Here is a 13667-nt window from a genome sequence, read left to right as displayed (position 1 = left end):
AAAATTATTAGAATGTTTTTCATTGGGATTTCAATGGAGATGTATGTAAGAGACTTTTAAAATAAACAATTTTTTACTGTCTTTTTCTTCCCTTTTCTGTTCTAATTCTGTTAAGGGTTACTGTCACAAACTGCAGAGTAGCCTTATTCTTTGGCTGGAGGTGTGCTTTTTGATAAATGTAAAATAAAATTATGTCTTAATAACTCATACTATCATTTTTCTGAGAAAATATTTTGGAAAATTTTACTCATTTTTTCATATAGAAGTTGAGCTCATAAACCTAGTTTGGGGCCTCTTGTGTAATTTTAGGGGCTGATTGTAATAAAGCAAATGTTAAAAGACTATTTGGATAAGAGTATTGATTCTGTTTCACTTCACTATATTTTGGGGTAAGGTCACTATCCAGCAGAAGATTCCATCATTGGAATTTGATTTTTAGCATAGTCTCTCCCAACTAATGTTATTTCTTTACTCCAAAGTGATGTAATAGTGAAAAAGAGAAAACTATTTAAATGCCTTCCATTGTGGATAGATACTCACAGAGAAATATTTATCAAATATTATGATATGATTAAGCTATACTTATTGATGTGGAAAGGTGTCCATGATAAGTGATAAGAGCAGGTTTCAGAACTGTGTGTGGAACATGATTCCACTTACACTTTGGCGTATGACGTGTATATATTTTATTATTAGTTTGAATAAAGAAGCCTTGACTTCCCACATTTCTCTATTGGTTGGGAATTTTTATATGAACTGCATTAATTTTATAGCTATAAAGCTAAAAAATTTAGGGAAAATACCAACTTTAAATGAGCCATAATACATGTAACACATCGATTTTTAAAAAGCTTTAATAAAAACTAGCTAAATCTCTCAGCCGTGTTTCCTTTCTTTTAATATTTAAGAAATAATATTGGTCAGTGAGGTATAAAAATAGAATTAATTTCAGAGACTATTTCAGGCTTTTATTCATTCTATAAACATTTATTGCACAACTTTTCGGTGCACTTTTCTGTATCCTAGGGAAACAACAATGAGCCAATCAGATTATTTAAAATCCTGCCCTCATGAACCTTACATTTTAGAATTGTTTATTAAACAATATTACCCTATTGCTTAGCGGGAACTTATAAAATGTTGTTGCTTTTGAAAAACATGCTTTGCCTAATTTTATTAATATTAATTTTCTTCTCTAACAGTAACAGGACCTCTGTCAGAACTGCAAATTGCATATGTTAGCAGAGAAACACTACAGGTAAGTCCAATTAAAAGTAATAGTCTTTATTAAAGTGAATGTTTAATTATTGTGCATCACCTGTTAAGTAAAGTAGGATTAAATATTCTAGTATGGTAAACTCTTGAATATTAATACATTTTTTAATTCTTTGTGTAATAAATCCAAATTACATTGGCATGTAAGTGCTTTATAGCCTCAGTGTGATAATATGAACTCCTAAAACTTAAGTGCTATGAATTTGTTAGTATGTTTTCATATTGATACCAAAGAAAAGCTTGAAAATTAAGCATTTTTATGGTAATTGGAACTCATTCTGATACTAATTGCACATGCTTTTTAAGTTATTTCAGACTATTCACAGAGTTTAGTGAAAATTACTTGTCTTAGGAAAATTTGTGGTTCCAACTCAACTTTGTTTCATTTTCTTGATTCTTTTGTTTATTAGTACAAATCAGTAAAATATGTTACCACAAGACTTTCTGTAATGAGTAAATGAAAAATGGAGAATACTACTCAATTGATCATTTTAAATCCCAAAGGGACCTCTATAGTAAAATCTTGTTAATTTTTGTTGTTTTTTGTTTTTCTTTTTAAACTCTAGGGACTATACTATCTTCACAGTAAAGGAAAAATGCACAGAGATATAAAGGTACATATACATTATTTGCTTAGCCTATTGGCCCTCTCTTCATTTTTAAATACTCTGATCAAACTGTGGACCAAAATTGTCTGGATTGTTCTATTGGATGAATTTATTCTCTGAAATACATTACTATAATAAAATTGAGTAATGCTTTTAAGAGTTTTATTACTTTTTTATATCAACTTTATTGAGATACAATTTATATACTATAAAATTCACCCTTTTGAAATGCAGTTGTGGGTTAATGTGCAGTCTTCTATATTTCCCCCTCTATTTGGGGCTGGAAGGGGTTTCCTAGTATTTTTCCTCCTAAGGTTGTAATTACATGATTGATCACACCCAGGACTAAAGAGGCTGCTTGCTTTTGCTTGTTCATTTAAAAGTTGCAGAAAAGGCAAAAATAACTAAATAAGCCTGTAGTACCTTTGGGAGACAGTATTTCTGCCTCCTTCAAAAGTTTGAGCTTATCAAAGATAAAGTAGTTGTTATCATCTTTGAACTTAGGTCAAGAAGCAAAAGTAGCTAAAATGCTGCTAGATCTTTGTAATGGAAAACACTCGGTTTTTTTCTTTGTATATAGGAAAAAACCAGCCCTTCCTTATTGTGCCTTTACTGTGAGTCTCCTTTACTACTCACACAGAACACTTCTCTTCTCACACGTCCAGTCACCAAGCATGTAGAAATTTTTCCCCACAAAAAGCAGTTCTCTGTGACATCAGCTAGATGTCCTACAATTTAACTTAGTTTTGATACTATCTACCTGGAGATAGCATCAGATCCCACAGGTTAAAGGCCTCAGTCCCACAGACTGCCCCCCCCCCCCCCCCCCCCCGGTTACCCCCAACACACACTTCAGATGCCAGTCCCAGGCTCAGGTTATCTGTACTTCTGACCAATCAGCTATAGATCAGAGGTTCCAAAGACCCCGTCCTTGGGTTTTGTTGTTTTGCTAAAGTAGCTCACAGAACTCAGGGAAATGGTTACTATTTAACAGTTTATTAAAGGATATGATAAAGGATACAGGCGAACATCCACATGGAGGAGATGCATAGGGCAAGGTATGTGGGAAGAGGCACAGAGCTTCCATGCCTCTCCAGGGCACAACACTCTTTCAGCACCTCCACGTGTTCACCAACCCAGAAGCTCGCCAAACCCTGTACTATTGAGATCTTATGGAGGCTTCCTCACGTAGGCATGAACAATCATTAACTTCATTTTAGCACTTCTCCCTTCTTCAGGGAATGAGGGAGAGGCTGAAAATTCCAAGCTTGCAATCATGGCTTGGTCTTTCGGTAACCAGCCCTCATCCAGGAGCCATCAAGGGGCTCACCTAGAGTTGCTTCGTTAGAAGACATGCCTATCACCCAGGAAATTACACAAAGGTTTCAGGAGTACTGTGTCAAGAACTGGGATAAAAGACCAAATATTAGAACAGAAGATGCTCCTAGTGCTTTTATCACCTAGGAAATTATAAGGGTTTCAGGAGCTCTGTGCCAGCAACTGGAGGCACAGACCAATATGTATTTTTTATTATCTCACAGTCATGTAGACAGGTGACATTTTAATTCTGTGGACTTGTGGCTAATTGTTTGTATTCTGAATGGTCCTAAACTCTGGACAGACATATTAAGGATAGACAACTTCATACTAAGCAGTAAGGTTCAGTCTTACACACCAGTACTGCAGTGTTCAGCTAATGAATTGGAGATTTGTTTATATTTTTTAACAGGATATAGCAATCAAGTGTAAAATATAATTACAAGGAATTGAAAGTGCCAGTATAAGGTAACATTTTAGTGCAGTGACAGTGTTTGATCAGTAAGTAAATAATATTTAGATGAAAACTAATATATCACTTTCATAGTAACATTCATACTATGTTAATAGCAGCTTTGCAAGGCAGAACATTTTATAAGCATAGTCAAATTGCTTAAAAAGTAGACAGTAAATTTTTCTGTGATTATGATTTAACATTTTAATTGGGCATACTTTAAATTTTAGGTATTTCCAGGTCTAAGGCTGCCACTTGTGATTATTTTAATAAATACATATACTATATGTGCTGATAAAATGTTTCCTACTTTAACTAAAATGTTCTCATTTTGAAGGGAGCTAACATTCTGTTAACGGATAATGGTCATGTGAAATTGGGTAAGTAAATTAAAATTTTGTCATGCAAATTTATTCCAAAGCTAGTAAATTTATATTTTTCTCTGTAGGACTATATTTCCCCTCCCTTAGCAGCATCTATGTATTTTTAGGTGATCTCATTGTGGGGTACCTGTTTTCTCTTTTCTTAAATGGGAATTGAGTCTGCCCTCATATATGACAGATTTGTTGTAAAGATACAGTGAAATAATATCCGTTGGAAATTCTTTCACTTCTAACTCTAGGAATGTGATTACTAGTAAGAAATCTATACAAAATTACCTTGTAACCAAAAAACAAGATAAACAAACAAAAGCCAAAAAAATCAGTGATGCCAAAAATCCTACATTGTTTACATAAGCTTTTAAAATAAAATACACTATAACTTGCATAAGAATTTAATTTAGGTGCTTTAACCTTTTTTTTTCTTTTTTATTGAATTTACTAGGATGACATTGGTTAAAATTATATGGGTTTCAGGTGTACAATTCTATAAAACAGCATCTGTATGTTGTATCATGTATTCATAGATACTTTGGCTTTTATTTTTTATTTTGTAACTTTTGGTTGTCAAGTTATGATTAAAATAGAATTCAAAACCTTAATAATTTAAAAGTTTAAGACAGGAAACATGTACAAAGTCATTGTAAACAATTATGTCTGTTAGATATTAAATAAAGTATGTAATGACAAATAGGAAACATTTATTTCTTTGAACTGTATATTACTATAAGAAATAAAAATACAAAAAATATATTTATGTTAGAAATGAATAAAACTATATCCTGCAGTAGGACTAATCAGATTTTAAAGTATGTATCTAATTAACACAATAAAATTTTCCTAAGCCACCTCTAAATATGGGAAAGGCAGTTATCTTACTATTTATGACTTAATAAACAGTTCCTATCAGCAATTTAATGTTTTGTGTTAATACTGTGTGCCTTACAAAAAGATATCTTATATATAAATTACCTTAGTTGATAAGGATTTAGAAATCATTAAAAAACTAGAAAATGTTAGAATTCTGCATTCTATATAGCAACAAATCCTACATAAAAATAAATTTCCTGGGAGTGATTGGTATTTTAGTAGAATGTATTATATTAAGGTAAGATTTTTGGGCATGTTCCTTTTGAATATCTTTTCAAGCTAATAGGTTTACCAATAGATTTATTGGATTATTTGATGTCAGTTCTCATGGGTGTGACAGGAAGCAAATAGGAATAGGTCCCTACTTTAGGTCACTTCCAGTGATGTTCCTTGAATTTTAGGTCCTGGGAATTTGAAATTATATTATTAAGTCTGGCAGGTTAGTCTCTCAGCTGTCTCTTCCTCATCAAAATTATTTGATCTTGACTTTCGTTGTTATTTGATTCATATGGGAGTATATGGGAATCTATCTGGCTATGACATACACTGACTACTTTGTGATATTTTAATGCTACTCCATTAAAGTTAAAAATGTTAATGCGATGTTTGAGAATTTCTTCTATTTCTGTAATATTAGTTTAATGAAAATAATTAAAGATAGTTTACTGAAAATAGTAATTCTTCTCATGTTGCCTTAAATATTACTTTCAGTTTTCTTTTCTAAATTTTTCTCATTTTTTTAATAGCTGATTTTGGAGTATCTGCACAGATTACAGCTACAATTGCCAAACGGAAGTCTTTCATTGGTACACCATATTGGTAATTGTATTTTAATTTTTTGAGGGTTTTTTTTTTCATTGTTAGATACAGCATATATTAAAAAAAAATAGACTGAATAATCAAAAACTTCAGGATGAAAACATTAAGAAGGTCATCAACAGGTTAAGTAATTTAGGCATCTATATTTGTGGCTGGGTTACATGACCAAAGAATATTCTACCATGTTAATTTTCATTAAGTGGAAAAGACTTTAAAGATTGATATGTCTTCGGGGAACCTTTTCTAGCTCTGCTGGAAAAAACCCAGTCCTTGCTTTTATATGTGTCATGTATTTTCACGGATGTTTTTATATGTCTGTCTTCACTCCCATTTCCAGTCCATATTTTGACTAATCGTTCAACATTGAATTATTCACAGTGCCCCTTTGTTCGAGACTTTCTGACATATCTTGCTTGCACACAAGATCAAATACATATTTCTTGGTATGTGGAGTCTTCCAGTGTGACCTCTACCTGCCTCATTAATCTTAAATGCTACTAGTTGCCTTCACAGATCCCTCTTGCCATATTTGTCTCCTAGGTATTCTTCAACCATTCTGTAAAAATTATTCATTAGTTTACTCAGTAAGTGTTTTTGACCACTTACTGTGTGCTAGATAAGCTATTAGTCATTGTGAATATAGTGGTGGTCAACAGGTGTAGACTTTTTTTGTTCACACCATTACTTTGAAGTAACTGCACACCGGAATTCTTAACATTCCTTCAGCCTGCGTGCCAGCCCTCCCCTGATGCCCTCCTAGTCAGTTCATCAGCAGTGGGATGGCACTAATATGGGTGACTCATTCATATTTAAGAAATTATATATACCATTTTTGTATCAATTTGTCTTTCTACCCAAATGGATATATATTTTAAAAGTTAAGCAGTGCTAAAGGACTTGTAAAAGCTCATCTAGTTGTGTCTTCTGCCATCTCTAGGATTATCTGTTGTTTATAGACTGTTATGATAGGTGAAGATTTTAGCTCTCTTCGTTCATCATCCAATCTTATTCTTGCAGTGTACTTCCTGAGTCAGTTGTTACACTATTATTACATTTGCTACCTTGAAAATTTTTTTCCTATGTTGAATAATACATTTTTAATTTGCTTAGTTTTTTAAGACTTCTATACCTTTTCACATTTTGCAGTCTATAACATGCCTCTATACAATTTTCCACATCATAAAACTTGTCAAATTATTTGTCAGTCCTGGTTTTTGTTTGTTTTTTGCTTTGTTATAGCTTGCTTTTTTCTTATAATAATCTTTTTGGAGTCGCCTTCCCTCCTGTTACAATCTGAATTGTTTATTCCCTAGGTCTTTTTGCATAGCTTCTCCCTGGGAATTTTTCATCTTCAGCTTGGGGATTCATTTCCTGGAATCCAAGTCTTCTTCCTCTTTCATGAATTACTCCCTCACATGTGTTTTAGTAGCTTCTCGAGACATTTGAGGAATAAAATTTTTGAGACTCTGCATGTCTGGCTTCACACTTGATTCATAATATGGGTGAATACAGAACTCTGGATTGGAAGTTTTGAAGTACTACCCTAGAGTCTTCTTTCTTTGATGCTGATGAAGTGTGATGCCACAGTGATGCATGGTCTTTGAATATGACCCCTCCCCCCAGAATAATTTCTAGTGGTCTGATATTCCATGGTGATGTACCTCAGAATGATTTTGGTTTTTTGTCATCTTTTATTTGTACGTTTCAATCAAGAGATTCACGTCTTTCAGTTCTAAGAAATATTCTTGTATTATTTCTTTGATAATTTCTTTTCTATACTTCTTCCTGGATCTCATTAGCTATACCTTAGGCCACTTGGATTAATCCATTAGCTGACTTAAATTTTCTAACACTTAAAAAATATTTTTTGTTCTACCTTCTATAAGATTTTCTCAACTTTAAGTCTCATGCTTTCATGTGGAGGCCTTCCTGAGATGATTTGTAATCCTTATCTTTTGGTTCATATTGAAGAGCAAGACACTAAAAACTGATTCATAGCTCTGTGTGCATGGAGGTACCATGTAAACTGGTGTTTCCTGAGAACTAAGCAAGTGCAGGAAGCTGGGGAACTCATTGTTCTAGACACAGACTTCTGCTGCCCCCAACCCCTGCTCTTCTTTGTTTCTGCTATCTTTGGGTCTGAAGCCTCTCTTTCCATTTCTCTTGGTTTTATCCAGTTGGAATGGGGAAGGAGCAACTGCCGAGCCCTAAGGGACTAGAGGAGGAATCTGGGAGATTAACTCTTCAATATTTATTTATTTATTTTTAATTGTTTTATTGATTTCAGAGAGAGGAAGGGAGAGAGAGAGATAGAAACATCAATGATAAGTCATTAATTGGCTGCCTTTTGCATGCCCCCTACTGGGGTTCGAGCCCAAAACCCAGGCATGTGCCCTGACCGGGAATCGAACCGCGATCTCCTGAATCATAGGTCGATGCTCAACTGCCGAGTCACGCCAGCCAGGCATAACTTCATTATTTAGACTCCACACTTTCTAATACACATTTCCAGCCCCAACCTCAACCCTACTTTTATAAGTTTGTAACCCTAATTTGTCAGCCTTTCTGGAATTCTTAGGGGTTAAGAACCAGCTAGCTATAATGTAGCCCTCAATAAAGTAATAACTGACATACTTTAATGTTCACTTTTCTTACAGTAATTTGAATATTCATAGAGCTACTTTAAGATTAACAAGATTTTAAGACCAAGTGTTTGAAAGTTAGTGGAGTTTTTTGTTGTTGTGTTTTGGTAACTTCACTGACTTACTTGACTTTCCTGAAATCATACCAGGAAGACAGATATGCATATGTAAGGTTACTTATTTAAATCACTTTTTTGATATGTAAGAGTTGAGGCGTTTATCTCAATTATTTTCGAAACTGTTGTTTAGGATTTGAAAATTTCAATATTTGAAAATTAATGTAACTTAAGTCAGTCAGATACAAATTTAAATTCAAATACAAATTTAAATCAGTCAAATACAAATTTATACAGGTATAATTAGAATCAGACTATAAGAAAGTTAAAAGAAAAAAAAATAATACTGAGTTTAGGTAACTTTTCTATGGATAAATACATTTTTAAAAACCACTCTTTTTTATATCTTCTCCATCATTATAATAATACTGGGGGGAAAAGCCAATTAAGTAAATATGAGTTAAGTGCTAAATGAATATTTTTGGTGCCCCAATAAATAGTTTTGATCAAGTGAAAACAGTCAGAGACCAGATTGTAGTTTATTGATGTATGGAGGTAAAGCTAAAAATTATAGAATATTTATTGTAAGATGTTATCTCTCTAGAATTTTGCTTTGCAGAGAAAGGGAGATTGGGGTAAGGACAGATTTGGGATATGTTGTTCTGTCACAATTGTAAATTTTTACAAATCTTAATAGTAAGTAGTAGTATAACAAAGTAACAAATCACCAGTAGAGGCTTGTAAGATGATGGGATCTTAGCAGAAATGGGCCTTTTAAGTACTACATACTTATTTTTCAGATATCAAGGCCTAAATAGATCTCAGCTTAGATAGTGATAGTTCCATGTGCCTCTGGTAGAAATATGAAGAAAAACACAATAAACAAGAGGTTTTCTTTTCTGGAATATTTCCTTAGGATGGCTCCAGAAGTCGCAGCCGTTGAGAGGAAAGGCGGGTACAATCAGCTCTGTGATCTCTGGGCAGTGGGGATCACTGCCATAGAACTTGCTGAGCTTCAGCCTCCTATGTTTGACTTACACCCAATGAGGTCAGTGTATCACAGTTGAAGAATCCTATGTTTTAATTAAGAGGTTCCCCACCCCAGTACTATTTATTATGTCATAAACAAATAGCATGCTTAGTCTTGCTTTACCTTATTTGGGAATAGTAATAGAATTTGCATTGTATATTAATATGAAATCTTAAAATGCTATGTAATCATTTGTTGTTGATTTTTCCAGAGCATTATTTCTAATGACAAAAAGCAATTTTCAGCCTCCTAAACTAAAAGATAAAATGAAGTGGTGAGTATCTTTGTGTTACTTACTTTTATAGTCATGAGGAAAAAAATAATTGAAATTTAAGTCTATTTAAAAAATTTTTTAGGTCAAATAGTTTCCATCATTTTGTGAAAATGGCACTTACCAAAAATCCAAAAAAAAGACCTACAGCTGAAAAGTTATTACAGGTATTACTTTTTCCCTGAACTATATCTTTTTCCCCCAAAAGCTAAAATGTCATTCAATCAGATTTCTAGTAAGTGTTCTGTACTATATTATTTTATTTTTATAGCATCCATTTGTTACACAACCTTTGACACGGTCGTTGGCAATCGAGCTATTGGATAAAGTGAATAATCCTGATCATTCCACTTACCATGATTTTGATGATGATGATCCTGAGGTAGGAACTATTTTTACTAGCAAGTATATATAACAAATATGTATAGATGTATGTACATTTCAAAATCAGTTTTTTAAAATTCTGGATCTGATTTCAATAAAGCTGATTTAAATTTAAAAACTATTTCCCAGCCGGGCGTGGCTCAGCGGTTGAACATCGACCTAGGATCCAGGAGATCGGGGTTCAAGTCCCAGTCAGGGCACATGCCCGGGTTGAGGGCTGCAGCAGATCAATAACTCTCTTATCATTGATGTTTCTAGCTTGCTCTCTCCCTCTCCCTTCCTCTCTCTGAAATCAATAAAGATATATTTAAAAAAATAAAAAATAAAATAAATAAATTTAAAAACTATTGAGGAAACAACGAACTCTTACTTTGTCTCTCCTAGGGAAGTCATAAGCTGGACTTTTCTTATTGGCTATAGATGGCTGTTGTCTGAAAATGGCAAAGGCAGAATCGTCTAATCTGCCTGTCAAAGTTACTGTAGTTATTTTAAAGTAGTCATTGTAGATGAAGTTGCCAAATAAATCGTTCACTGTGAAAGAGAATGCAGATGGAAGCACATAAACAAGATGTTAGCATATACTTAAAATTCTATTTTGTTTTCTTCTCAAAAATAATGTTTATACAATAGGGTTGCCTTTTTGGTGACTAAAACACTAACTGTCCACTATGGAAATGTTTGAAAATGAGACAGTGTAGTTATTAGAATGAAATAACTATGGGAGCATTGATATTAATGGAAGCCTCGCTTCTTTTGGCATATTTAACATTCCTAATTCAGCTAATGGTGGCACCAAAGAGAAACTCACTACATGTGACATGGCAGAATTCTGTTATTGGTCTGTAGCTGAGGTGAATAACCTTAACTTGACTCGCTTTGTGGAAGGTACTTAAAATGGTGTAAATTTTGCTCTGGCCAATATGGCTAAGTTGGTTGAGCATCATCACATGTTCCAAAGGGTCGCTGGTTCGATTCCCAGTCAGGGCACGTGCCCGGTTGTGGTCAATCCCTGGTCATACAAAAGGCAACTGATCTATGTTTTCCTCTCATATCCATATTTTTTGCTCTCTTTCTTTCTCTCTCCCCCCCCTTGCCCTTCCTCTCTATAATCAATTTTTTTAAAAAATGGTATAAATTTCATTGATGATGCTGTAAGAATGGCAGTTCTCAGTGGTCAGAAAAGTGTTTGCAGATTATCTTAAATCAGGAAGAACCTTTCTTTTCTTTTTTTTTTAAATCCTAACTTGAGGATATTTTTTCTATTGATTTTGTTTTTTTAGACAATGGAAAGGAAGGAGGGATGGGGAGAGAGAAATACTGATTGGTTACTTCCCACAAACACCCCAACTGGGACCAGGGATTGAACCTGCAACCCAAGTATATGCCCTTGACCAGGAATCAAACCTGGGACCCTTCAGTCCACAGGCCAATGCTCTAACCACTGAGCAACACTGACCAGGGCAGGAAGAACCTTTTTATCAATTCGCCATTGTTCTAGCTTGCCCAACTCTTTATACAACTGTGATTAACTAAGCTATCTGTCCTTTTGTTAAAGGTCTGGAAAGGAGTTTGGAAACATAAAATTTTAAAAATGTAACCTATATTGCCCTGGCTGGTTTGGTTCAGTGGTTACAGCATCAGCCCTTGGACTAAAGGGTCTCAGGTTCAATTCTGGTCAAGGGCACATACCTCGGTTGCAGGCTCGAAAAAACATAAAGGGAGAAGATTGTGTTTACTAAGTAATAGGACCATGAATCGTTAACGCATTTAGCATTATTGCATTTCATTTATCTCATCCTTTTTGAAATAAGAAATTGAAGCAGATTTTTTAATGACAGTTTCTCTCCTCTGAACAGGAAAAGCTAGCTGCAGCTATTGGATAGCTATTGAATTATTGAAATCTTAAATTTTGAATTTATTTATATTCAACTCAGAGGACATTTCCTGGGAACCTGCCCTGTGTAAAATATATCCCTAATCTTGAGAAGCCCCCAGTGAGAACCAAATAAATAGTTCCAATTTAAAGTGAACTGTTTCTTTTATATTTGAGTAATTTGGTGGACCAGACTGTCACTTCTTAATTATCTAATGCCACATGTCATTGATTTGTTCTTTCCTAGCCTCTTGTTGCTGTGCCACATAGAATTCCCTCAACAAGTAGAAACGTGAGAGAAGAAAAAACACGCTCGGAGATAAACTGTAAGTATGTACTATACACAGTTCATAATTTAACATTAACAAATAAGATCTCAAGTTGCTTTGTTACAGTACTTTTGCTTCATTTTCTTCCAAGTAGTTCTTTTTATTAAATCCTTTTAAAGGTAGGGTTTAGTTAAGGCAATAAGAATTTTATTTTCCTTGTTCCTGAGGAGTTTTTGGTGGCAGGAGGGGTGTGTATTTATGTTGTTATTGTTTGGGAAGAGGAATAAAATTCCTAGACTAGGCAGAGAAAAAATCAAGGCAGTGCTTCTTAAATTTTTATGTGTGTATAAGTCACCCAGAGAGCTTATTAAAATACAGGTTCTGATTCAGCAGATCTGGGGTAGGACCTGAGGTTCTTTACTTCTAACAGGCTCCCAGGTTATGCAGATGCTGTTGGTGCAAGGGTCATGCTTTGAGTGTCAAGGAGAAGTGGAGGTCTGCAAACTGGCTTAACATCTGAGTAACCTGAGAACCTTTAACAGTGGATTCTCCAGCCCTACTTTTCCAGATCCTGATTCAGTAGGTCTTGGGTCAACCCAGGATTCTACAATTTTATTTTATTTTTATTTATTTATTTATTTATTATTAAATTTACCGTTATTGTTGAAAGTATTACAAATGTCTCCTTTTCCCCCCATTGAGCCCCTCCACGCTGTACCCCTCCCCCAGTCCTTCACCCCACTATTGTCTATATCCATGAGTTATGCATATGTGCATATAAGTTCTTATGCTAATCTCTCCCCACCCAGACACCCTCCCTCGCCTTCCCTCTGAGATTCATCAGTCTGTTCCATGCTTCTATGTCTCTGGATCTATTTTGTTCATCTTTTTATTTTGTTCGTTAGAGTCCACATGTGAGTAAGATCATGTGACACTTGTCTTTCTCAGACTGGCTTATTTCCCTCAGCATAATACTCTTCAGTTCCCACCATGCTGTCTTAAAGGGTAAGGGATCCTTCATTTTTACAGCTGCATAGTATTCCATTGTGCAAATGTCCAAGAAGATGCTTGATATGATTTCAGTCTTTTTGAACTTGCAGAGACTTGTTTTGTGCCCTAACATGTGGTCTGTCTTTGAGAATGTCCCATGTGCACTTGAGGAGAATGCCTATTCTGCAGCTTTGGAGTGGAATGTTCTATAAATGTCAGTTAAATCCAGCTGATCTAGCTTGTCATTTAGAGTCACTGTTTCCCTGTTGATTTTTTGTATGGAAGATCCATCCAGTAAACTCAATGGGTTGTTGACTTTATTGCTGTCGATCTCTCCTTTAAAGTCCTCCAGAAGTTTTGGGTTTTTTTTTCCCAACCTGTGTGAGTCTTTTGTTCTGAAGTGGGTCTCTTGTAGACAGCATATATTTG

The 13667-nt window shown here is 34.5% G+C and overlaps 1 protein-coding gene across 7 annotated transcripts in view; it reads left to right on the top strand.

The window, feature by feature from the left end:
- The window catches only part of MAP4K3 (mitogen-activated protein kinase kinase kinase kinase 3), a 124030-nt gene that overhangs the window by 56957 nt on the left and 53406 nt on the right, over window positions 1–13667 (top strand). For all 7 annotated transcript variants that reach the window (XM_081156978.1, XM_081156980.1, XM_081156979.1 and 4 more), the window contains 9 exons: window positions 1203–1258; window positions 1842–1889; window positions 3992–4034; window positions 5651–5723; window positions 9338–9469; window positions 9663–9725; window positions 9808–9889; window positions 9994–10104; window positions 12227–12305. In XM_081156978.1, coding sequence (XP_081013104.1) covers window positions 1203–1258; window positions 1842–1889; window positions 3992–4034; window positions 5651–5723; window positions 9338–9469; window positions 9663–9725; window positions 9808–9889; window positions 9994–10104; window positions 12227–12305 — 687 coding nt within the window. The remainder of the gene's footprint in view (window positions 1–1202; window positions 1259–1841; window positions 1890–3991; window positions 4035–5650; window positions 5724–9337; window positions 9470–9662; window positions 9726–9807; window positions 9890–9993; window positions 10105–12226; window positions 12306–13667) is intronic.

Source organism: Miniopterus schreibersii, assembly GCF_964146895.1.
Source record: "Miniopterus schreibersii genome assembly, chromosome: 13".
Lineage (NCBI taxonomy): Eukaryota > Metazoa > Chordata > Mammalia > Chiroptera > Miniopteridae > Miniopterus > Miniopterus schreibersii.
This window is presented reverse-complemented; position numbering and strand designations above follow the sequence as displayed.